We start from the raw sequence: 23,463 nt of genomic DNA on the forward strand, positions 1-23,463 counted from the left end.
GGAGGGAGGGAGATGGGCATCAGCCGGAGCTGACCACTACGTTGGGCAAATAGAACCCTCAGACGTAACGCCTAACTGCAGATACCCGCTTCTGTACGTGCTTGCTCGCAGACCCTTAGCCCAATTTCTTAACAGGGGCTAAGAAAACTATATAAGCAACTCACCCCTAGCTCGAGGCTGCTCTCTCCTCTGCACAGGATGGGACACTCGCCATGTGGCTAATAAAGCTCTTAATTTGAACCCAGTTCAGAGTCTGAGTCTGGTCTGTCTCGTTGGTCTACAACAAAATCAATTGAAAAACTGATAATCGATCAATTACACACGAACAGAATTAAACTGGGCTCATCAAAAGAAAAAATCTTAATCTTGAAGGTCAAAGTTTAAAGTTTAGTGATGCATAAAATAAAGAAAAAGTAAATTTTCATAACTATCACGTATTTTTCATTTCCACGCTAACTAGAAGTAGAAAACTTCTAAATGTACAATAAACATTCCGCTTAGTCAATAGCTATGAGGACAGGTGCCAGGTGCTGAGATATAAACTGAACTACATTTAAACGTTCAAAGAATAAAGCAAACGTCAGGAACTGCAGACTATGCAACTTCACCTGGACGACTCAACCTGCCCCCAGTGCTCAGAGGGAGGGGCACTTCCGGCCGGCGCCCCGCACGCTGCGCATGCGCGGCGTTGGCGCCAGCCGGCGGGACGCGCTGGAGAAAGATGGCGGCGCCCGGCCTCCCCACGCCGCTGCACGGGCACGTGGGCCGCGGCGCCTTCAGCGACGTGTACGAGCCCGCGGAGGACACGTTCCTGCTCCTGGACGCTCTCGAGGCGGCGGCGGCCGAGCTCACGCGGTGCGAGGAGGCGAGAAGCCCGGGGGACAGGGGTCGGGCGTCCCGGAGGCGGCGGCCCAGGGCCCAGGAAAGGACTGTCGCCGCCGCCCAGACAGGGGGCGAGGCTCCCCCGGCGGGTTGACGCCGGAAGCCGTCGCCGACGACTTCCCCGCAGGAGCAGCAGCGACTGCGCCGGGGTCCTGTCGGCGTCGGAGCTCCGACCGCCCCGGGCGGCTCCCTCCCGGCAGGGGTGACCCCCCGCGCACGTCCCCCAACAGCAGCGCCCTCAGGGCGCAGTTCAAACCCCGCAGCCCCGGACGCTGCGCTTAGCGGAGCAGCGACGACGCAGAGCCCGTGGCGCCGCCGTTGGCGGGACAGTGCCCTCTGGCGGCGGGAGGGCGCAGAGCTGGGGGGAGGGGGGCGGGGGGCGGGGGGCGGTGTTTTCAAAGCCGCTCGTGCGACCGCGGAACCGAGGTTTTCATTGAATTGTGATCAGGAGAGTAACGTGCAGCAGGCAGCCCGCGTAATTCTACCCAGCACCTTACGGAGAATAAAACTGAGCTGTTGAAATGCTCACTATAAACTAAGTTAATAACAAAAAAGAATGAATACCTGTAAGTTTTTATAATGAAAGAAATTTGGGTATTTAGATGTATATAAAAATCAATATTTGAAATGGGTTTTCTCAGGATGAAACAGCTGTCAGGCTTCAGAGGTCTGTGTTTATTCCTCTTAAACTTGGGATTTTTTCCATGTGTAAAACGGCGTAACTCTTATTAAACTATTTTTTCTTTTTAAACGATCGAACTTTTGGATTTACTGGAATATAGAATGGAACAGGACTGTTTTATAACTCGGGATATACCAATGATTTACAAGTACAAATTGCATTCCAGAGTATGCTGTGAAGGAAGCTCATTTTGTTGTAAAGTCTTGAATATTTCTGCTCTTGGAATTGTAATTTCTTATGAGACCATAACAGGTTTTTTTCCCCCCAAATAGAAGCTGCTGGTAAGATTCAGTAGACCTTCCTACAGCATAATAAAGATTTGTCAGATATGTGGACTAGTTCCAAAGGTTAGAAACCCCTAGAATTTGTTCTTGGGTAATTGTTTGGGGAGTTAGGCATTCATGCGACATCTAAATCCCATCAAATCTATCTCTATAAGGGGATAATTGGTGCTTTTGACACACACACACACACACATATATAATATACAAGGAAATAAATTTAATTGAAGGACAAAACACAGTGCAGTGGAGATATTAAGTAGCATTTTTTTTTTTTTTTTTTTTGGTACGTGCCCCCAGCGGGAACTGAACCTGGGACTCTCTGGTCCACAGGCCAACGCTCCAACCACTGAGCCAAACTGGCCAGGGCTTAAGTAGCATTCTTAAGATTATTATTAATATTCTTAGATCAAATACAATTCAGTGTATAGTGGTACCAATATGGAGTTTCTTTGCTGTTCTGAATCTGTTATCTGTAGAATGGGGGAACCACTCCCCCCACCAAGGATATGCTGATGAATTTATGAATGTTGTATATACTTTTACTTATTTTTCTTATTGATTTTTAGAGAGAGACGAAGGGAGAGAGAGAAACATCGATGAGAGAGAACATGGACTGGCCGCCTCCTGCACGCCCCCCACTGGGTATTTGACCCAAAACCTGGGCATGTGCCCTGACCGGGAATTGAACCAGCAACCTCTTGATGCATGAGTCAATGCTCAACCACTGAGCCACACTGGCAAAGCTGAATGTTATATACTTTTAAATGATAGAGAAATGTCTTTCATAAATAAATATTGTAATACTACTAACCCTGTCATTTTAGGAGATACTAAACTAAGCTTCTTCTGGAAAGGACCGATGTCTTTCATATTAAACTGTCCAGCCTTAAATTAACACTATTCCATAGTTTTAATGTAATTTTCTATAGAAATGAATTGAAAGCCATTTGTTATATTACTAGTTTATTGACTTAGAATAAACCACACACTCAAAATTTTAACAATTTTGAGCTATGCAATATTAAATGATGACAAAGTAGTTGTCAGAAATTAACTTATTTACAAATTTATTTTATATTTCCACATAGTTGCAGGTGAGTGACAATGGGGCAGAAACAGATTAAAAGTATCCTGAGAGTTATTTTCTATAATTTGTTTTAATGCTCTGGACTAATATCATTTTGTTTTGTTTTAGAGTGGAAATATGCCTGGAAGTAGGGTCAGGGTCTGGAGTGGTATCCACATTCCTAGCCTCCATGATAGGTCCTCAAGCTTTGTACATGTACGTATAAGAATATCAAATTCATCCACATCTTCCACTGAGATTTACTATAATTACTCTTATGTATTGTTTCAATGAAATCATCTTTATAAGTAGATAATTTGTATCTCTTGGTGTCTATGTTTTAATATGTTTTTATTGACTTTTTTTGAGAGAGAGAAACAGATGTGAGAGAGAAACATTGATCGGCTGTCTCCCGCAAGCCCCCTACTGGGGATGTGCCCTGACCGGGAATCGAAACGGGACCTATCAGTCCACGGGATCATGCTCAGATCATGCTCCATCCACTGAGCCACACCGGCCGGACTGATGGTGTCTAAGTATAGTAAGGTCTCAGATTGCAAATTAACTTCCTAAAGATTATAACTATGTTCACATCTGTTCCATCCAACTGTGTAATTATAGCAGCAGCCTAAGAATTTTAGGACATCTCTAAATTTGAATTTTTTTAGGTAAATAATTTATATGAAAAAAAATAAGTCATCAGAATTGTTTTTGAGAAATTTTGAGAATATAGGTTATAAAGACAAAAATTACCTATAAATTTTACCACACATGGTCAAACTATTCCTTGCTTTTTTTTTCTATTTCCAATGTTTTCCTATGAACATTGTGTCTTGAGCATTTTCCTTTCAAAAATTCCTTTTAAATTTCATTTTTGATGGCTGCATAATATTCCTTCATTGGATTCATAATAAATTCCTTTATGTGTGTGTGCAGCCATGTGTATTCTTCTACTCTTACACATCATATCACTATAACAGCCTTTTTCATCAATGTAACAAATCTTTGTTCTTTTTCTACCATTATTAAAGCTTACATATATATTTTTTCTAAATCTCCATGTAAAAGGACTAGAATATTTCTCGAATCTGACCTATGGACATAGGGTATAGTTTTCTTTCTTTTCTGTTTGTAGGTGCACTGATATCAACCCTAAGGCAGCAGCTTGTACCCTGGAGACAGCACGCTGTAACAGAGTTAATGTACAGCCTGTGATTACTGATTTGGTGAGCTGTTAATCCTTGCCCAATAATAATTAATTTTATTTTCCAATAAGGTAAAGATGGTAATGAGTGATTAATTTTTAACCCACCAAGCAGTATACCTCATAGTTTATAAATTCTTTACTGATATAATAATTTCTGTCCACAATTAACAGGGAATTTCTGTTGGTTTGTATACATCAGGCATCTGTCTGTCAAAATGACAGACATTCCACTTCAAACTAGCTTCAATAGAGTGGGTAGCTTCAGGCACAGCTGAATCTAGGAACTCAAATGTTGTTACAGGTGTCTTTTTCTTAGGTCTGAACTTCTCTCAAGTGACTCTATTCCTAGGTACTCTTCCTTCATGGTGGCAAGATACTTGCATGTCTGTATCTTATTTCTTAGCAATCTCCCATGGAAAGAAACCCTTTCCATTCAGTTAATCTAGCAAAAGCCCCAGAATGAGCATAGCTTAGATCACTTTGGGTCATGTGCTCTCTCCTCTTATAAAACATTCCTTTTGATTATAGAAAATAATTATTAGCTCAGAGGCTACAGCTTTTAAGTTGTGTCCACATCTGTACAGAACATATGTAGAAGACTAGACCTTCCTCATTTCATCTCTGACAGTGAACCCAAGTAAATATGAGCTGCTGAAGAGCCAAGACTCCTGAACATCTTCATTCTGATAGTCTAATTTCCTTACTTTTAGGTAAATTCATATACTCTTATTTTTGTTTTTGTTTATCCTCACCCAAGGAAATTTTTTCCATTGATTTTTTGTTGTTGTTGAGAGAGTGGAATGGAGGGTGGTGGGGGAGAGACATTGATGAGAAAGGCACACGCATTGGATTGCCTCCTGCATGCACCCCAACCAGGGCCAGGGATTAAACCTACCACCCAGCTATGTGCCTTGATCAGGAATTGAACCCACAACCCTTTGGAGTGTGGGCCAATGCTCTAACCAATGAGTCACACTGGCCAGGGCAAAATTCATATAATCTTTTTTTTTCTTCTTTTTTATCCTCACCCGAGGACATTTTTCCATTTTCCGTTCAGATAGAGTGGGAGGAAGGGAGGGAGGAAGGGAGGGGGAGAGAGAGAGAGAGAGAGAGAGAGACATTGATGTGAAAAGGACACATCAAGTGGCTGCCACCCGCACGACCAACCAGGGCCGGGACAAACTGCAACCGAGGTACATGCCCTTAGCGTGCCCTTTGGTACCAGAGAGAACCAAACCCGGGTCTCTCTGGACCGCAGGCCGACACTCTTAACTGCTGAGCCAAACAGGCCAGGGCTCATATAATCTTTATCTGAATGAAAATGTTAAGAATATTCAACTCTGTTTCTGTTTATTAGTGTGGCCTTCTAACACATTTTTGTTTCTAAATACATGATATATATTTTTTAAGATGATTGAATTTATATTCTGGCATAAAAGTCTGACAGTTGTTGAACATTTAGGTCCAAGGCTTGCTACCAAGACTGAAGGAAAAAGTTGATCTTCTGGTGTTTAATCCCCCCTACGCAGTGACTCCACCTGAAGAGGTAAGACCTCTAACAAAATTTAATTGTTAATACTGTCTGTTTTCTTTGTAAACGTAGATGAATTTCATATGTTGTCACCTAATGATGAACACAAACTGCTCTGATTTTACTCCTGATTCTCAATGATTGGGTACTATATGTAGACATAGGAAAGGAACCTAAAACTCATGGAAATACAAACTGACCCATCTCTGTCCCTAAAAAGCCCATTCGAATAGGGACATGGTATTTAAATTTGTGTGCTTGTGTGTGTGTGTGCATGAATGCCCTTTATCGTGAATAACAAATCTGCAAAACAGTATTTCTAATCACCCTTAAATCACATAGGAATTCTTTGTGAAAATCTCAGGTTTCCTCCTTCAATCGCTATTCTCAGAAAGTGGGGGTCGGGGTGGAAAAATATTTATCTTGAAATATGTGATTTGAAAAATGAAGAGATGGTGCCTGGTAACCATTTCCCAACTTAAAGAGAGAATGCCCAAGGCTGACAAAATTTAACAGTGAGTCATAATGGTTCCTGTTTCATTCCTGGATGACCATCCTCTGGCAAGGCTGACAAGTGTTAACATTCATCTGCACCAAGATGGGGAAGGTCAGTTTAGTTGTTACTACTGATGCAGTTAAGCAGCTCAGAAGCCATTACTCTGCTAACAGGTAAACTCATACAAGGAAGTTACTGTCATAACGTGAACAGCCATTGAGGGAAGTGCTACATAAAGAACTCTTCACGAAGCAAACTGGGAATAAATACCAAGAATGATACAATGTGGCCATCCAGTCATCTTAATCCTTGAGATCTAATTTAAGGAAATCATTCAACAATGAAATAAAAATTGAAATTCACAAAATTGTTTATTGCATCTGCATTTACGATGGGAAATAATATGAAAATGTACGCATAACAAGAGAAACAGATAAGTAAATCGTGGACTCTCAGGACTACAGACTCCTGGGAAGACTAGTGGATGAGAGGATGTTCTGGGGACGTAGGGACATGAATGGGATTCCTTCCGCCCACATTCCAAGTCCTGAACTGTGTGCCTGCTTCTCCTGCACCTCTCAGTCAGGTGCCAGGGCCTCTAGGTGACTGTGTGCAGTCCTAACTCCTAAGAGCTGAGATGGACAGGATCACACTGCAGCACCACAGAGATTTCCTGGAGCTTGAAACATGTTCTACAAAGTAACACATAAGGACATGAATTACAAGACAATGTGGTCTCTGTCAAGTCTGAATCAGTGGTCTGGAAACCAAGTGCAAGAAATATTTCTGCGCACAGAGCATGAAGAGGAAAAGAAGGAAACCATGAAGGGAAAAGTTAAGAGACTGAAAGGTTAGCTTCAGCAGACAGAAGATACATTAGAAGTGCATTCAAAAGACTGTGGCTGGACTGCTGTATCTAGACACGAGGTTGTGTGCTGTGGGTGTATGCCCATGACCTGGGCAGCACTGGGGCTCAGGCAGCCAGCAAAGAGCAGTCACCCAGACAACTCTCCTCTGTTATGATGGCACATCCCTTCTCAGGCTATAAGGCTGTGGTTGGTGCAGCTGATCTTTCTCCCGTGCAAGCACAGAGCCTGGCTGAGCATCCCCGGGGAGGCATATGAACAGGGTCCAGCACAGAGGGCTCCTTGTCCACCCTGGAATGGAATGACGAGAAACAGTCCCGGCCAAAGCTGCCATCCCACGCACCTGTCCACAGACCACATCACCAAGTAAACTAATGAAAGGAAGACATGAGCTCAGAAAAAGAAGGAATTACAGGAATGCCAGAAATGGAAGTCTCTAGGAGGAAAGTCTTGACAAAAAGAGGAAATGATAACTTTCCTAATATAACTTACCTTATGGAAAGGTGTATGTTTACAAGCCAATGATAGATATAGGAATAACTTCAGTAGATACCCAGAAATAAGCAAGTGGACACATTGAATGTTCATTGAAAGCTGAATAAGATATATTTTCCACCACAAAATATCATTATGCAGTCATTAAAAGCAAATCAGAACTCTGCTAGATCACATGGAAAGATTTTTGTAAGATATTACCTAAGAAAACAAAAGTACATGTAAGAATGTAGAATAGCCCGGCTGTTGTAGCTCACTGGATGGAGCTCCATCCCAATGACTGAGAAGTCTGGGTTTAGTCAGGGCCCATGCCCAGGTTACAGGCTCCATCCCCAGTAGGAGGCATGCAGGAGGCAGCTGATCAATATTTATATATATCTCTCCCTCTTTCTCTCAAAAATCAATAAAAACTTTTTAAAATCTAGAAGATAATTCTATCTTTGTAAAACATGGACAAGAAAAATTTTGTGCATGTATGTTTGTAAGCACTTGTATTTATGAGTGTAGAACAAGGGGGAGGATTACAGAAGCAAAATATTGAAAGAGAAAAGAAGTTTTCTTTAAGTACTCACCCAAGAATATTTTTTGCATTGATTTTTCGAGAGTGGAACAAGGGATGGGAACCGAGAGAAAGAGAAACATCGATTTGAGAGAGATGCATTGATTGGTTGCCTCCTGCATGACCTGGACCAGGGCTGGGGACTGAACCTGCAACCCAGGTAGGTGCCTTGACCAGGAATCCAACCCATGACTCTCCAGTGCAAGGGCTGACACTTTAACCATTGAGCAACACCGGCCAGGACAGAAAAGGCATTTTTTAAAAGCAGGTATATGAGGTTGGAAAAAAACACCCAAATAGAGAAGCACATGGGAAAAGAAATTAAAAAGCAGGAGGAGAGTTTAAGGGAGCTTTAGGACAATACAAAATGTAACAACATTTGCATTATAGGGATACCGGAAGGAGAAGAATCAGAGAAAGGAATAGAGAACCTGTTTGAAGACATAATGACAGAAAATTTCCCTGATTTGGTGAAGGAAAAACTCAAGAGTCCAGGAAACACAGAGTCTTGCCAAGCAAGATGAACCCAAAAAGACCCACAGCTACACACATCATAATTCAAATGGCAAATCTTAAGGAAGTGAGAGAGAGACAGAAAGTTACCTACAAGGGAGCTCTCATTAGACTATAAGCTGATTTCTCAGTAGAAACACTGCAGGCCAGAAAAGAGTGGCATGAAGTGTACAAAGTAATGAAAGGCAAGGGTCTGAATCCAAGACTACTCTATTCAGCAAGGCTATCACTCAAAATTGAAGGAGAAATAAAGAGCTTCACAGGCAAAAAAAAGCTAAAGGAATTTACCACCACCAAACCAGCACTACAAGAAATGCTAAAGAGACTGTTGTAAAAAGAAGAAACAGAGAGACTCTAAATAGCCACAGCAATTCTGAAAAAGAAAAAAAAGTGGAGGGATCAGAATACCTGATATCAAATTATACTATAAAGTCATCATAATTTCAACAGATAGGTACTGGCACAATGATCAACAGATCAGAACAGAGAATCCATGTATCAACCCAAAAGACAGCATGTACAATTAATATTTGACAAAGGAGGCAAGAGCATACAATGGAAAATAGAGTCTCTTTAATAAATGGTCATGAACAAATTAAATAGCTATATGCGAAAAAAAAAATACTAGAGCACCGACTTACACCATACACAATAATAAATCCAAAATGGATAAAAGACTTAAATGTAACCCATAAAACCATAAAAATCCTACAAGAAAATGTAGGCAAAAATATCTCAGACATCATATGTAGTGGAATTTTCACTGATACATCACCTAGGGCAAGAGAAACAAAGGATAAGATTAACAAATGGGAAATCATCAAATGTAAAAGCTTCTGCAAGGCAAAAGAAACCAGCATCAAAATGGAAAGGGAACCCACTTACGGGGAGATCATATTTGCCAATAATACATATTTGCCAATGAGGCGTAAAATAAAAATGGCAACTGATAAGTATTTATCAATAATAACCTTAAATGTAAATGGCTTAAATGGTCCAATCTAAAGACATAGGGTAGCTGATTGGATAAGAAAACATGACCCACATATACGGTGTCTACAAGAGACCCACCTCACAACAAAAGACTCACACAGGATGAAAGTGAACTGATGGGGAAAAAATTTCAAGAAAATGGAACCGAAGGAAAAAAAAAGCTGGTGTGATATTACTCATATCTGATAAGATAGACTTCAAAATGAGGGGCAGAATAAGAAACAAAGGTCACTACATAATATTAAAAGATCAATCCACGGAAGACCCACTCCCCAGCACCGCTCGTAGCCCTGCAAGAAATGTTAAAAGGACTGCTGTAATTAGTAGAACATATAGGAAGAAAAATACAAGCACACTGAAGAAAAATGGCAATAAATAAGTACATATCAATAATCACCTTAAATGTAAATGGACTGAATGCTCTGACAAAAAGACACAGAGTAGCTGATTGGATAAGAAAGCATGACTCATATATGTTGTTTACAAGAGACTCACCTCACAACAAAAGACTCACATAGGTTGAAAGTGAAGGGATGGAAAAAAATCTTCCAAGCAAACGGAACGGGAAAAAAAGCTGGAGTAGCAATACTCAGATCTGATAAAATAGATTTCAAAATGTAAGCCATACTAGAGAAAAAGAAGGCCACTACATAATATTGAAAGGATCTATCCAGTAGGAAGATACAGCCTTGGTAAACATTTATGCACCCAATATAGGAACACCAAAATATCTTCAAAATCTTCTGGAAGACTTCAAAGAAGAAATCGACAGCAATACAATCATAGCAGGGGACTTCAACAGCCCGCTGTCATCACTGGATAGATCCTCTACACAAAAAAATTAACAAGCACTAGACCAAATGGATTTAATAGGTATCTACAGAGAATTACACCCCAAAACTACAGAATTCACATTCTTCTCAAGTGCACGAACTAAGTCTCTACAAGTTAAAAAAGATTGAAATTATATCAAGCATTTTTTCAGATTATAATGACATGAAACTAGGAAACTAGACATCAAATGCAACAAGAACATGCAAAAACATTTGAACACATGGAAGCTAAATAGCATGTTATTAAACAATGAATGGGTTACCATGGAGATCAAGGAAGAAATTAAAAACTTCCAGGAAACCAATGACAATGAACACACAACAACACAAAATCAATGGGATGCAGCAAAAGCAGTTCTGAGAGGGATGGAAGTTCATAGCACTACAGGCCTACCTCAAGAAACAAGAAAAATTTCTGAATAGACTCTCTAACCTCACAACTTAAAGAACTAGAAAGCAAACAAAAAGAAAACCCCAGAGCAAGTGGAAGGAAGGAAATAGTAAAGATCAGAGCAGAAATAACATAGAGACCAAAATAACAATTTAAAGGATCAATAAAAGAGCTGATTTTTCAAAAACATAAACAAGATTGATGGACCCTTAGTTAGACTCACCAAGAAACAAAGAGAACCCAAATACACAAAATCAGAAATAAAAGAAGAGAAATAACAACTGATACCACAGAAATACAAAGGATCGTTAACAAATATGAACAATTATATGGCAACAAATTAGACAGTCTAAGCGAAATGGACAAATTTCTAGAAGTACACAGTCTCCCAACACTGGACTGGGAAGAGATAGAAAACTTGAACAGACCAATAACAACTAAGGAAATTGATTCAATCAAGGCTCTCCCAGCACACTAAAGCCCAGGCCCGGACAGCTTCATGGGGCAGTTTTACCAAACATTCAAAGAACTAACACCCATTCTGCTCAAACTATTTCAAAAAATTCAAGAAGGAAAACTTCCAAACTCATTTTATGAGGCCAGCATAATTCTAACTCCAAAACCAGAAAAAGACACTACAAAGAAAGAAAACTACAGGCTAATATCCCTGATGAACATAGATGCCAGAATCCTTAACAAAATACTAGCAAACCAGATCCAGCAATACATGAAAAAAATTATTCACTATGACCAAGTGGGATTCATCCCAGGGATGCAAGGCTGGTACAATATTTGCAAATCAATAAATGTGATACACCGCATAAACAAAATGAAAGATGAAAACCACATGATCATATCAATAGACACTGAGAAAAGCATTTGACAAAATCCAGCACCCATTTCTGATAAAAATGATCAGCAATGTGGGAATATAGAGATCACATGTCAACATAATAAAAGCCATATATGAAAGACCTATAGCCAACATTATATCCAATGGGCAAAACTAAAAGCATTTCCCTTAAGAACAGGAACAAAACAGGGAAGCCCATTTTTGCCACTCTTATTTAACACAGTACAGGAAGTCTTAGTTACCGCAATCAGACATGAACAAAAAAGAAATCCAAATTGGAAAGGAGGAAGTGAAACTGTCATTATTCGCATATGACATGATACTATACATAGAAAACCCTAAAGACTCATCAAAAATCAACTGGATTTCATAAATGAATTTGGCAAAGTAGCAAGATACAAAATTAATGTCATTGAAAAAAGAAATAGAGGACTACATAAAAAAGTGGGAGCATAATACCTTGTTCATAGATTGGAAGAATTAACATCATTAAAATGTCCATACTACCCAAAGCAATCTATAGATTCAATGAAATCCCCATCAAAATACCAACAACATATTTCACAGAACTACAACAAATACTTCAGAAGTTCATACGGAACCAAAAAAGACCCGAAACAGCCACAGCAAGCTTGAAAAGGAAGGACAAAGTCGGTGGGATCACAATACCAGATATCAGGTTATACTACAAAGCTACTGTAATCAAAACAGAATGGTACTGGCACAAGAACAGGCATATAGACCAGTGGAACAGAACAGAGAACCCAGAAATTGACTGTTATGCTCAATATTTGACAGTGGTGGCAAGAACATACAATGGAGTAAAGACAGCCTCTTTAATAAATGGTGTTGGGAAAATTGGACAGCTACATGCAAAAAAAAAAAAAAAAAATGAAACTAGACCAGTAACTTACACCATACACAAGAATAAACTCTAAATGGATAAAAGACTTAAATGTGACTCATGAATCCATAAAAATTCTAGAAGAAACTGTAGGCAATAAAATTTCAGACATCACACGCAGCAGAATTTTCACTGATGCAATGCCTAAGGCAAGAGAGAAACAAAGGATCCCTGGCTGGTTTGGGTCAGCGGTTAGTGTGTCAGCCTGTGGACCAATAAGACCCGGGTTTGATTCTGGCCAAAGGCATGTACCTTGGTTGCGGTTCATCCCCAGCCCCAGTCAGGGTCACGCAGGAGGCAACCAGTCGATGTGTCTCTCTCATCAGTGTTTCTCCCCCCACCTCCCCAATCTGTCTGAGGATAAAAGGGAAAATGTCCTCAGGTGAGGATGAAAAAAAAAGAGAGAAACAATGGAAAAAGTGAACACACAGGACTACATCAAACTAAAAAACTTTTGCACAACAAAACAAACAACCATCAAAATGGAAAGGGAACCCACTATATGGGAGAGCATAATTGCCAATGATACATCAGATAGGGGGTTAATTTCCAAAACATATATAGAGTACTCATACAACTCAACAAAAGACAAAGAATCCAATTTAAATATGGGCAGAGGATCTAAAGAGACACCTTTCCAAACAGGATGTACAAATGGCCAAGAGACATGAAAAAATGCTCAATGTCACTAATCAGAGATGCAAATTAAAACGACTATGAGGTATCGCCTCACACTTGTCAGAATGGCCGCCAATAACAAATCATCAAACACTATAGTACACTGCTGGTGGGAATGCAGACTGGTGCAGCCACTATAGAAAACACTATGGTGTTACCTCAAAAAGTTAAAAATTGAATTGCCATGCGACCCAGTGATCCCACTTCTAGGAATATACCTTAAGAAGCCTGAAACACCAATCAGAAAGACTCTATGTACCCCCATGTCTGTAGCAGCACTATTTACAATAGCTAAGACCTGGAAACAGCCCAAGTGTCTATCAGTAGATGAGTGGATAAAACAGCTGTGGTACATGTACACAATGGAGTACTATGCAGCTGTAAGAAAGATCTCTTGTCCTTTGAGACGACAGTGGAGGGACCTGGAGAGTATTATCCTAAACAAAACGAGCCCATCAGAGAAAGACAAATATCACATGATCTCACTTATTTGTGGAATATAATGAACAAAACAAACTGATGAACAAAATAGACCCAGAGACATAGAAGTAGAGTATAGACTGACAATCCTCAGGAGAGGGAGATGGAAGAGAGAAACCACAGAACTTACATGCATGTACACAGAACTTATAACCATGGACATAGACAACAATGCTAGGGACAGGTTTGGGGGTGGGTGTCAATGGGGGAAATAGGAGAAATATCTGTAACAAAGATAAATAAAAAAATTAAAAATTAAAGAAATATATGAACATCTCATTTGTAAAATTTATGTGGTTAAGGGTATTTCTAATGGGAAACATGCCATGTTAAATGAATAAAAGTGGAAGTCATGTTTGTGTGTAAACAATTTAAAATATGGAGAAAAACCATTGAAGAAAATAGAAAATACTTGTGTTGTGGTTAGTCTTTGCATGATTTTTAAAATATTCTTTAGGTTTGAAAACATTATGCAATGGTAAGGATTTAAAGTTTAATACTGTGTAAACTCTCATAGGTGTTGTTTCTACAATGGAATTAGATTGTTAGGGGAAAATAATGTGATAAATGTGCTCCTAGAAAGGTCTGCATGAATAATAATCCAGAAGAGAACCAGATGCGGTGGGACATTTTGAAACGTTGTTTCTGCAAAGTGAATCTCTTAAAATACAAGCTCTCCCTTCTAGTTTCTTCCAAATGTTCCGTGTTAAGTTGAAAAATTACCTATGTCTCAATAGAAGCACTGTATTAATAGTAACAACTATTATTAAGCCTTAATGTGTACAGGGCACTGTTTTCAAATTCCCTCATTTTCCCTAACATGGGACAGAAATAATTTATCTTTTTTTCTAACTTTACAGTTGGAGACTATTGTTTTTCTAATTTTACAGATAAGGGAGGAAACTAATTCACAAAGATTACAAATTTGCACAAGGTCACAAGGCTAAGAAATGGTGGGGCTCAGCTTAGACTTGACAGCCTCCGAGAGAGCTGTAAAATACAAAATGTATACTTGTTTGGTGATGTTACCTGTCAAAAGGTTAAGTTTGTGGTTCTAAAAGTAACTTTACTGGAGTCACAACAAAACAATTTTTCTAATTGGTCACAGGTAGGAAGTCACGGAATAGAGGCAGCGTGGGCTGGTGGCAGAAATGGTCGCCAAGTCATGGACAGATTCTTTCCACTGGTTCCAGATCTCCTTTCGCCAAGAGGGTTTTTCTATTTAGTTACCATTAAGGAAAACAACCCAGGTAATACAGACCAGTTCATCTTCCCACGACGGACTTTGCTGGAATCACAAGTTCATAACGTGAAAGCTATAATGTGTAAGACTATAATGTGTAAGGTAATAGGGAGTGCTATGTTGTAATCACCGACAACAGATAATTCAAACACGTGTTGAAAGAGGGATTTGTAAGAGGTTGATTTGGGGGTTTTCAAATGCATTGTCTTGAGGAGGGCGGGGCAGTTTCCCCCTGATCCCTAAACTAATATTCAAGTACGAAGTCTGTAAATTCTTCTTCTAACACCCCACCCACCTTCAATACTGCGCATGTTCTCTCCTCCTTCCCTCTCCACGCCCTTGGTAGCTGCTGTGACCTTCAGCTCATCTGAGGCCTGTCATGACAGCTGTCTCACAGTGTGGACTTTCACACCTCAGCTTTCAGAGTACTTCGTAACTGATTGACTATAATCTCTGTTCTCTTTTTCTTAAGCCTCGGCTTCATCTTATACGTTGTACCTGTATCAGCAACCCCTCAAATCACATCATGATTGCTAGGGTAGTTTTTCTTTAAACTCCACTCTTAGTTCAGTCTCAGGTGTTGTTTGTAAAAGGGAAGGTTTTGCTTTTTTCAATATGCCTAAAAGAAATAAGCTACTTTATTTACTACCACTGTGCCCAAACCTTCATTTGCATTTTTTATCCAAAGGGAAGGATACAGGCAGAGATTGGAGCTCAGTAACTAAAAAACTCATTACTGCTGTAACAGCAAGAATAATTACTGTTTCTGCTGAGCCCAGAGCAGACCCCACTGCACCGCAGGCCACTCAGTCTCACTGAAGTGTCAGCAACACCTGGAAATCACAACGTGCTCCCGTCCCTGTGAAGTCCAAGTTCACTGTCATAGACATTTGCTAGGTAGACACTGTTTTCTCAGATGAATATTACTTAGTCTGTTATTAAACTGTTTAGTGATTATACTCAGTTCACCAAATGATTCAACTGGATTTTATCCTGTTTTAATTTTCATTCTAGAAGAAATTCTGGAAACGATGGAGACAAAAGGCCTACGGGGCACGACCGCACTTTCCAGGCGTGCAGGCCAAGAGCACCTCTCTGTCCTGAGGTTCGCCAAGTCCTGACCGCGAGTCTGCTGTTATGTTGCACAATGTATATGATGTTGACTACGTGTATGAATACATATTATATTGGACATATATGGGTTTATATATATATATATAAACACATATGTTGAAGCTGAATGTAGTCACCATATTTTGAAACTGAAGTAATTTCTTTGTTAAGTAAAATTGTCTTAAATTTGTCAGAGGAAGGTGGGAGGGTAGGGCATTAGCTTTCACCTCGGAGTCAAGCCTACAGAAATATTTGCTTACATGTAAGGAAACGCATGCGTTTTACGTAATTTGTATTCATACATAAAAGATCACCACCTGTAATCGCAGAACAAGAAGGCAGCCTATCTGCCCGTCACGAAAAGGGCTGAGCACACGCCATCCTGCCTCAGACAGAAGGGGGGCTGTGCTACGGGGGAAGAAGAGGCAGGTTACACAGCAGTATTGCCCTACGTGGGTATTTCTTAAAAACCCACAGAGAGGGTAGGTTTGTCTGTGTATATAAGAAAATCTCAGCCCTGGCTGGTTTGGCTCAGCGGTAGTGTCGGCCTGCGGACCGAGTCACAGGTTTGGTCGCAGTCAGGGGCAGGTACCTCTGTTGCGGATCGTCCCGGGCCCTGGTCTGCGCCGTGCAGGAGGCAAAGAAAGAAAGAAAATCTCAGAAGATACCTGGTGGGAATGGAGGAATTTCCTCTCTTGTGGTAGCATCGCACAAAAATGACATACAATTTCAAATTGTTTCTTATTAAAATTTTTAAAAATTTACTTCACTGGCATCATCTTCCTTCTAGTGTGAGAACCCTCTGCTTTCCTCTTCTCCCTGGTGAGGTTTTCCTACCTCTTATCCTCTGTCACTTACTTGTTTTCTTGCATATACATTGCAAATTACTATAGATTTTTCTTAGAAGGAGAACTGTGTGTAAATAAACTCACCACACCTATGTTGAGGAAATGCCTATCCAAGGAAAGTCTGAAGAACAGGGGCAGAGGACTCTTCACCTGCTGTGCAAGGTTAATTACAAAGCTTTCTCTAGAGGAAACAAAACAAAACGACGTGCAGAGCTAATGCAGACACACAGATCCCTGGACTGACAGAGGGATTTGCTGACACGAGCAGAGCGCCACTCAACACGGCGCTGTGACAACTGGATCAGCACGGCCTCAGACCCTGCCTCACACCAGGCACAGAATTTTTACTGCAGGTGAATTAGGCACAGTGTTTTTTGAAACCTCAGGGAATGAACAAAATTTTAAAGAAAAGAATGACAAACTTGACTAAATTTAACTGGCGGGTTCTGCACAATCACAGCACAGACCTAGAGCCAAGCCTGTCGCCCTGGCCAGTGTGGCTCGGTTGGCTGTGCGTCAGCCCGGGCACTGAAGGTTACCGGTCCAGTTCCAGGTCAGAGTACGTGCCCAGGTCTGGGGCTCAACCCGCAGTAGGGTGTGTGCAGGACACAGAAGATTGATGTTTCTCTCATATCAGTGTTTCTCTCTCCCTCTCACTAAAAATCAATTAAAAATCTAAAAAAAGGGTCAGGCCCTGTGCTAGAAGCAGCCCTGTAACAGATAAAGCATTATGATCCATAAGACTATAAGTACTCGCCCTGGCCGGTTTGGCTCAGCGGTTAGAGCGTCGGCCTGCGGTCCTGAGAGACCCGGGTTCGGTTCCCGCTAAGGGCACGTACCTCAGTTGCAGTTTGTCCCCGGCCCTGGTCGGTCGTGCGGGTGGCAGCCACTCGATGTGTTCCTTTCACATCGATGTTTCTCTCTCTCTCTCTGTTCCTCTCTCTCCCTCCCACTCTACCTGAACAAAAAAATGGGAAAATGTCCTCGGGTGAGGATTAAAAAAAAAAAAAAAAAGACTATAAGTACTCCATACAGATAATAAATTCACAAAATAACGACCAACAAATCTATGAAATGAGGCTAAGATTATTGGTAGCCAAGTAAACACAAATGAAAACAAAGCTCTACCACCTCACAGCTCTGACGGAAAACCAGTGTCTGGTGGGACTGAGTGGGTGACGAGGAGGGAAAAGCAGACCTCCTCTCCGAGCCACGGGGTGAGCAGTGTGACAACATCTCAAGCCACAGAACACAGATGTCTGTTCCCTGCCATTCCAGGCTGGGCATTTATCCAGAGTATTGAGTACATCTGCATGAGAAAACATCAAGAACGCACATGTGCAGGCCTGTTCAAAATGTCAAAAAATAATTGGAATGACCAATAGTGGGGGAGCTGGTGAGTGAGCCCATGAACATGATCCCACACAGCAGTGAGGCTGAGTGAAAGGGGAAGGTCCTAAAGATGATAGAGAAGGATATCATATCACAGCCCTGGCCAGTTTGGCTCAGCAGTTCCAGCATCAGTCCGCGGACTAGAGACCTGAGTTCGGTTCCCACTAAGGGCACGCACCTCGGTTGCAGTTTGCCTCCCTCACATTGATGTTTCTGTCTTCCTCCCTCTCTCCCTCCTGCTGTATCTGAAGATAAATGCAAAAATGTCTTCGGGTGAGGATAAAAAAAAAAAACAAAGGGTATCACAAATATAAAATTTTTTACATGCACTATTATTATTTATGGAAACAAACACGTGGTAAAGTATAAACTCTTAACAGGAAGGAGTCTCCCAAATGCAGATTAGTAGATTAGCCTAGGAGTGTAAGAGAGTAACATTTTATTTCTTCAAAAATCAGAAGCAAATATGGCAAAATAGTTTGTGAAGAATACAAGGGCATTTATATTAGTGTTATTCTGTATATCTGACATATTTTGTAATTAAAAAGAATTTTAATGGGCACATATGGTATAACAAATAATAACTATTCACAGCACAAAAACTTAGTTATAACATTAATTAAGTCACAGAAACTTATGTACATACATTATAGCATGTGATAAATAGTTAAAAATAAATTCTAAAATTTGCCATTTACATTAGGGTTTTAAGTTAATAATTTTGCTAATGGGCTTTGAACTCATGCAACTTTAAAACATCCTTATACTAGAACTTTAAGGGGTGCTCTCTAGAGTTGTCAAAGGTATATAAATAAAATTTTAATTACTGTGGATTCTGGATTTCAGCCTTATTTTGGAAAGCTTTCTCTTTAGCATATAAACAGTAACAAGCTTTACGTTTATATTACAACTCAGAGAAATGTGCTAAGATCCCTGCGTGTGAGGAGTGGCACCCACTCAGTCACGGGGCTCACAGGAGCCTGAAACTGGACTCTTACTGTGGAAACACTGCTCCTCACCCCTTCCCTTTCCTGCCTGGGGTCTGGATCAGAAGCCAAAGCACCAACACTAGAGAAGTTATAAACAAAACTCTCATTAGAAAACAATGTTTAAGGACAAAGGGTGTAACTTTCACAGAGAAGTAACACCATCCTTTGGGACTGCTGTCAGAGACACAGGAAGAGAGGCTGGTTTAAGAAAGGGGTAAGAGGTAGAGAATTTTGCTATCTGTACTTACGGGACTCTCTGAGCTCGAGGCTGTGAGACAAACGCTGCAGAAGAAACCGGAGGCAGGCAGAAGGGGGTGGGACCCGCACTGACAGCTGAGACTCCGGAGCCCTGGAGCTCACTGCTGGGACACTCGTCTTGACCGCAGCGTTCTGACCACACTCATACTTCAGTGATCACCATTCTACCCATTTGATGGTAAGCAGTTTTATTTAACATGAATTGCCAATTAAATATTTGCACAAGTTCCAGACGTCCACACTCCATATTCCGGGCACAGTTTTTCAGGGTAACAGTGCTGTGGCCAAAGGCAGGCTCCCCTACTCCACTGCACTGTTACATTCCATTTCACTTGGTACTAAAACCCTTACCTTGGCTGTAAAAATCGGCTTCCTAAGTTTAATTTCATGTAATTTTGGCCAGTTAATAACAGCAAAATTCACTTATAAAATGGAAAGCTGTCTACAGCATTAAAATTTTTTTTGGTGTTTTTCCCCCCAATCTTAAATTTAAGAACTATTTATTTCCTTCCTCTCTATAGAGGGTAACTGCCACTCCGCTTCAAGAATGAAATCATCTAACTCCTGTTCTCTCAATTCTCACTCTGGAGACTCACTCAACTGAGGAATAAATTCACTGACAAGTCTGCGTTCAGATTTCAGCAGCACATGCAGAGTCAGTTCATCGGTTCAGTTCTCTGAATGTCACCCTCACGGACGGAGCATGTGAAGTGCAGTGGACACTCCTGCATGTAGGGCTTCAGAGCTCAAGAGAAGCTAGAGGAACAGCTTCATCATTTTTATCATTAAAATAATCTACAAATATCAGAATACTAATTAATTTTGTTGTCATAACTAATAAATGAGTCTTAAAAAATTGATAGGTATACATCACCCCTCTCAATTCATCTCCCTCATTGGCCTGCTCTACAACACAGATCAATGCAATGCTTTCACAAATTCAAAATCTGTAATTTAGAGGTTTCCATTTTTATTTTTAACTATACAAAGATACTACACTATTAATATAAATCTTTTTTCTCGATGATGTACTACTCCTATGTCAAAGGAAAGACTTCCGGACATTCACAAGGCTGAGCAGACTCACCAGGACCCTTGCACTAACCAAGTACCTTCCCAGAGCAGGTCCTACTTGAAGTGATGCCCACTGGGCTCCTCGCAACGACACTCAGAGGTGGATCCAAGCCCACTGCCTTTGCTGTACTTCAGTGGTCACTTCCAGTGGGGAAAAGTCTTAGAAGAAGGTCTCACGGCAGAGTGGACAGGTGGATTTGTTGCTGGATGTAAACCATTTGTACTGAAAAAGAAAAGGTTTTAAATGTTAAAAGAACTTTTTTAAAGTTGTCATTTTACATATTCATCTAAAGTGACCTTGAATGACAGAGTAAAAAAAGGGAAAAAAACCGCCCTGGCCAGTTTGGCTCAGGGGTTAGAGCGCCGGCCTGCAGTCCAGAGAGGCCTGGGTTCGGTTCCCACTAAGGGCACATGCTTCGGTTGCAGTTTGTTCCCAGCCCTGGTTGGTCATGCGGGTGGCAGCCACTCAATGTGTCCCTTTCACGTTGATGTTTCTCTCTCTCTCTCTCCCTCCCACTCTATCTGAACAAAGAAATAGAAAAATGTCCTCGGGTGAGGATTAAAAAAAAAAGAGAAAATACTGAAATTTTGTTCCTTCCATTGATCTCAAAGTCAACACAACTCAGTGTAACTTCTCAAGACTACAGCGTGATTCTCGTGCACAACCAGAGACAGGCACAGAAGACCCCTCAAAGCAACTAGACATCATTGTGGCATTTAAAAAGGTCCAAGACTCAGTGGCTGAGCGTCGACCCTGCACCAGGAGGTTGCCGGTTCGATTCCCAGTCAGGGCACATGCCCAGATGGTGGGCCCGATCCCCAGTGGGGGGGTGTGCAGGAGGTGGCCCATCGATGTTCTCTCTCATCAATGTTTCTCTCTCTCTCCCTTCCTCTTTCTAAAATCAATTTTTTTAAAAAAAGAAAACTTAGAAAAATAAATAGATAAAAAGAGCCTAGAGCTCTGATGCCCGGTGGCCCTCTTACAAATGGTTCAGTCAACTTCAGGGTCCAGACCTTATAAGACTACTGGTTTTTGAGTCTGAGAGCTGTGTTAGAAACACCCACTCATTAACATGCTTTGACGCTGCCATTCTTAGTAATTCACTGATTATCTTTTACAGATTTTGAAAACTCATCTTGGTATGTCTCCCGTGAACTACAGTTAAGATTTTCTTTCACTGTTTTCTTCTCCAAAGTTAGACAGACACACATGCGATGTATACAAAATAATGAAGGCGTTCATGTCTTCTCAGACTCACCAAGCAGGCTGAATGGAACTTCTTCTTGCATGTTCGACATGCTTTTTTGGGAAGAGAGTAGTTGAAGCCATGGATGACGGAAAAGCAGATCATGCAGTCCTCAACTCCCTCAAAGCGCTTGTCCACATTGTTCTTCCACAGCGCGAGGCCTTCCATGATGCTTCCATTCTGTCAGCAAGAAAAAAACAGAGTGAACATACACTGAAGACAACCAACTAGTTATTTTTATTAAAATCGCTCTCTAAAAAATCAATTAAAAACATTTTTTTAAAAAAACTTCACGATTTTGAAGTCGACTTGCAATTTGGATAGAAGAGAATCTGTTCTGCTATATTCACATCTTTAAGTTTCACGAGTGTTGGTTTTTTAAATGACCACCCAGAGAGACTTGAAAAAAAGGCTTTTGCACCAATACTTTAAGGTTTAGTCTCAGCTTGTTGCTTGATGAAACTTTCTCAATAATTTAAACCTTTAGATTTCCTAATTTCTTTTTATTTAATATATTTTTGTTACAGATATTTCTTTTTTCTCCACTGATTCCCCCTCCCCCTCCCCCCCCCACCTGCCCTCTCCCCAGCCTTGTTGTCCGTGTCCATTGTTCATGCATACATCTATATAAGTTCTGTGATTTATCTCTCCCCCACGACCCCCTCTTCTGGGGATTGTCAGTCTGTACCCCACTTCCACGTCTCTGGAACTACCCCATTCCTCAGACTGTTATGTTCATTATATTCCACAAATAAATAAGAGATGATACTTGTCTTTCTCCATTTGGCTTGTTTTCCTTAGGATGACATTTTCCAGGTCCCTCCATGTCGTCTCAAAGGATAAGAGATCTTTCTTTCTTACAGCTGCATAGTACTCCACTGTGTATATGTACCACTGCTTTTTTATCCATACGTCTACTGATGGACATTTAGGCTGTTTCCAGATCTTAGCTATTGTAAATAGTGCTGCTATGAACATGGGGGTACATATATTCTTTCGGACTGGTGTTTCAGGCTTCTAAGGGTATATTCCTAGAAGCGGGATCACTGCGTCAAATGGAAGTTCAATTTTTAATTTTTTTGAGGTAACACCATATTGTTTTCCATAGTGGCTACACCAGTCTGCATTCCCACCAGCAGTGTACTAGAGTCCCCTTTTCTCCACACCCTCACCAACACTTGCTGTTTGATGATTTGTTGATGGCGGCCATTCTGACAGGTGTAAGGTGATACCTCATTGTTGTTTTAATTTGCATCTCTCAGATGATTTGCATCTCTCAGAAGATTAGTGATGTTGAGCATTTCTTTATATGTCTCTTAGCCATTTTTATGTCCTGTTTGGAGAGGTGTCTATTTAGTTCCTCTGCCCATTTTTAAATTGGGTTCTTTGTCTTCCTTTTGTTGAGTTGTATGAGCTCTCTCTATATATTGGAAATTAACCCCTTATCTGATATATCATTGGTAATTATGCTCTCCCATACAGTGGGTTGCTTTTCAATTTTGATGGTTGTTTCTTTTGCTGTGCAGAAGCTTTTGAGTTTGATGTAGTCCCGTGTGTTCATTTTCTCCTTTGTTTCTGTTGCCTTA

At 40.7% G+C, this 23,463-nt stretch overlaps 2 protein-coding genes across 6 annotated transcripts in view; one reads left to right on the forward strand and one right to left on the reverse strand.

Annotated features, from left to right (window-relative positions):
* The first annotated feature begins 721 nt into the window (after nucleotides 1–721).
* On the forward strand, nucleotides 722–16,281 carry N6AMT1 (N-6 adenine-specific DNA methyltransferase 1). Its single transcript, XM_036243911.1, has 6 exons — nucleotides 722–855; nucleotides 3,044–3,130; nucleotides 4,050–4,140; nucleotides 5,584–5,667; nucleotides 14,822–14,963; nucleotides 15,971–16,281. Exons 1-6 carry the CDS (start codon nucleotides 722–724, stop codon nucleotides 16,075–16,077), a joined length of 645 nt encoding a protein of 214 aa, XP_036099804.1. The 3' UTR covers nucleotides 16,078–16,281.
* A 2,926-nt stretch (nucleotides 16,282–19,207) lies between these two features.
* LTN1 (listerin E3 ubiquitin protein ligase 1) overlaps nucleotides 19,208–23,463 on the reverse strand; it is a 50,181-nt gene continuing 45,925 nt past the window's right edge. For 2 of the 5 annotated variants that reach the window (XM_036242598.1, XM_036242597.1), the window contains 2 exons: nucleotides 21,890–22,057; nucleotides 19,212–20,853 (listed from right to left, as the gene is read on the reverse strand). In XM_036242598.1, the coding sequence (XP_036098491.1) occupies nucleotides 20,791–20,853; nucleotides 21,890–22,057 (231 nt within the window). In that variant the 3' untranslated portion in view covers nucleotides 19,212–20,790. Of the gene's footprint in view, nucleotides 20,854–21,889; nucleotides 22,058–23,463 lie in introns of all 5 variants that reach the window. The other 3 variants (XM_036242600.1, XM_036242601.1, XM_036242599.1) reach the window with 3 other exon arrangements.

This window comes from Molossus molossus, unplaced genomic scaffold, assembly GCF_014108415.1.
Source record: "Molossus molossus isolate mMolMol1 unplaced genomic scaffold, mMolMol1.p scaffold_m16_p_5, whole genome shotgun sequence".
NCBI classification, from domain to species: Eukaryota; Metazoa; Chordata; class Mammalia; order Chiroptera; family Molossidae; genus Molossus; species Molossus molossus.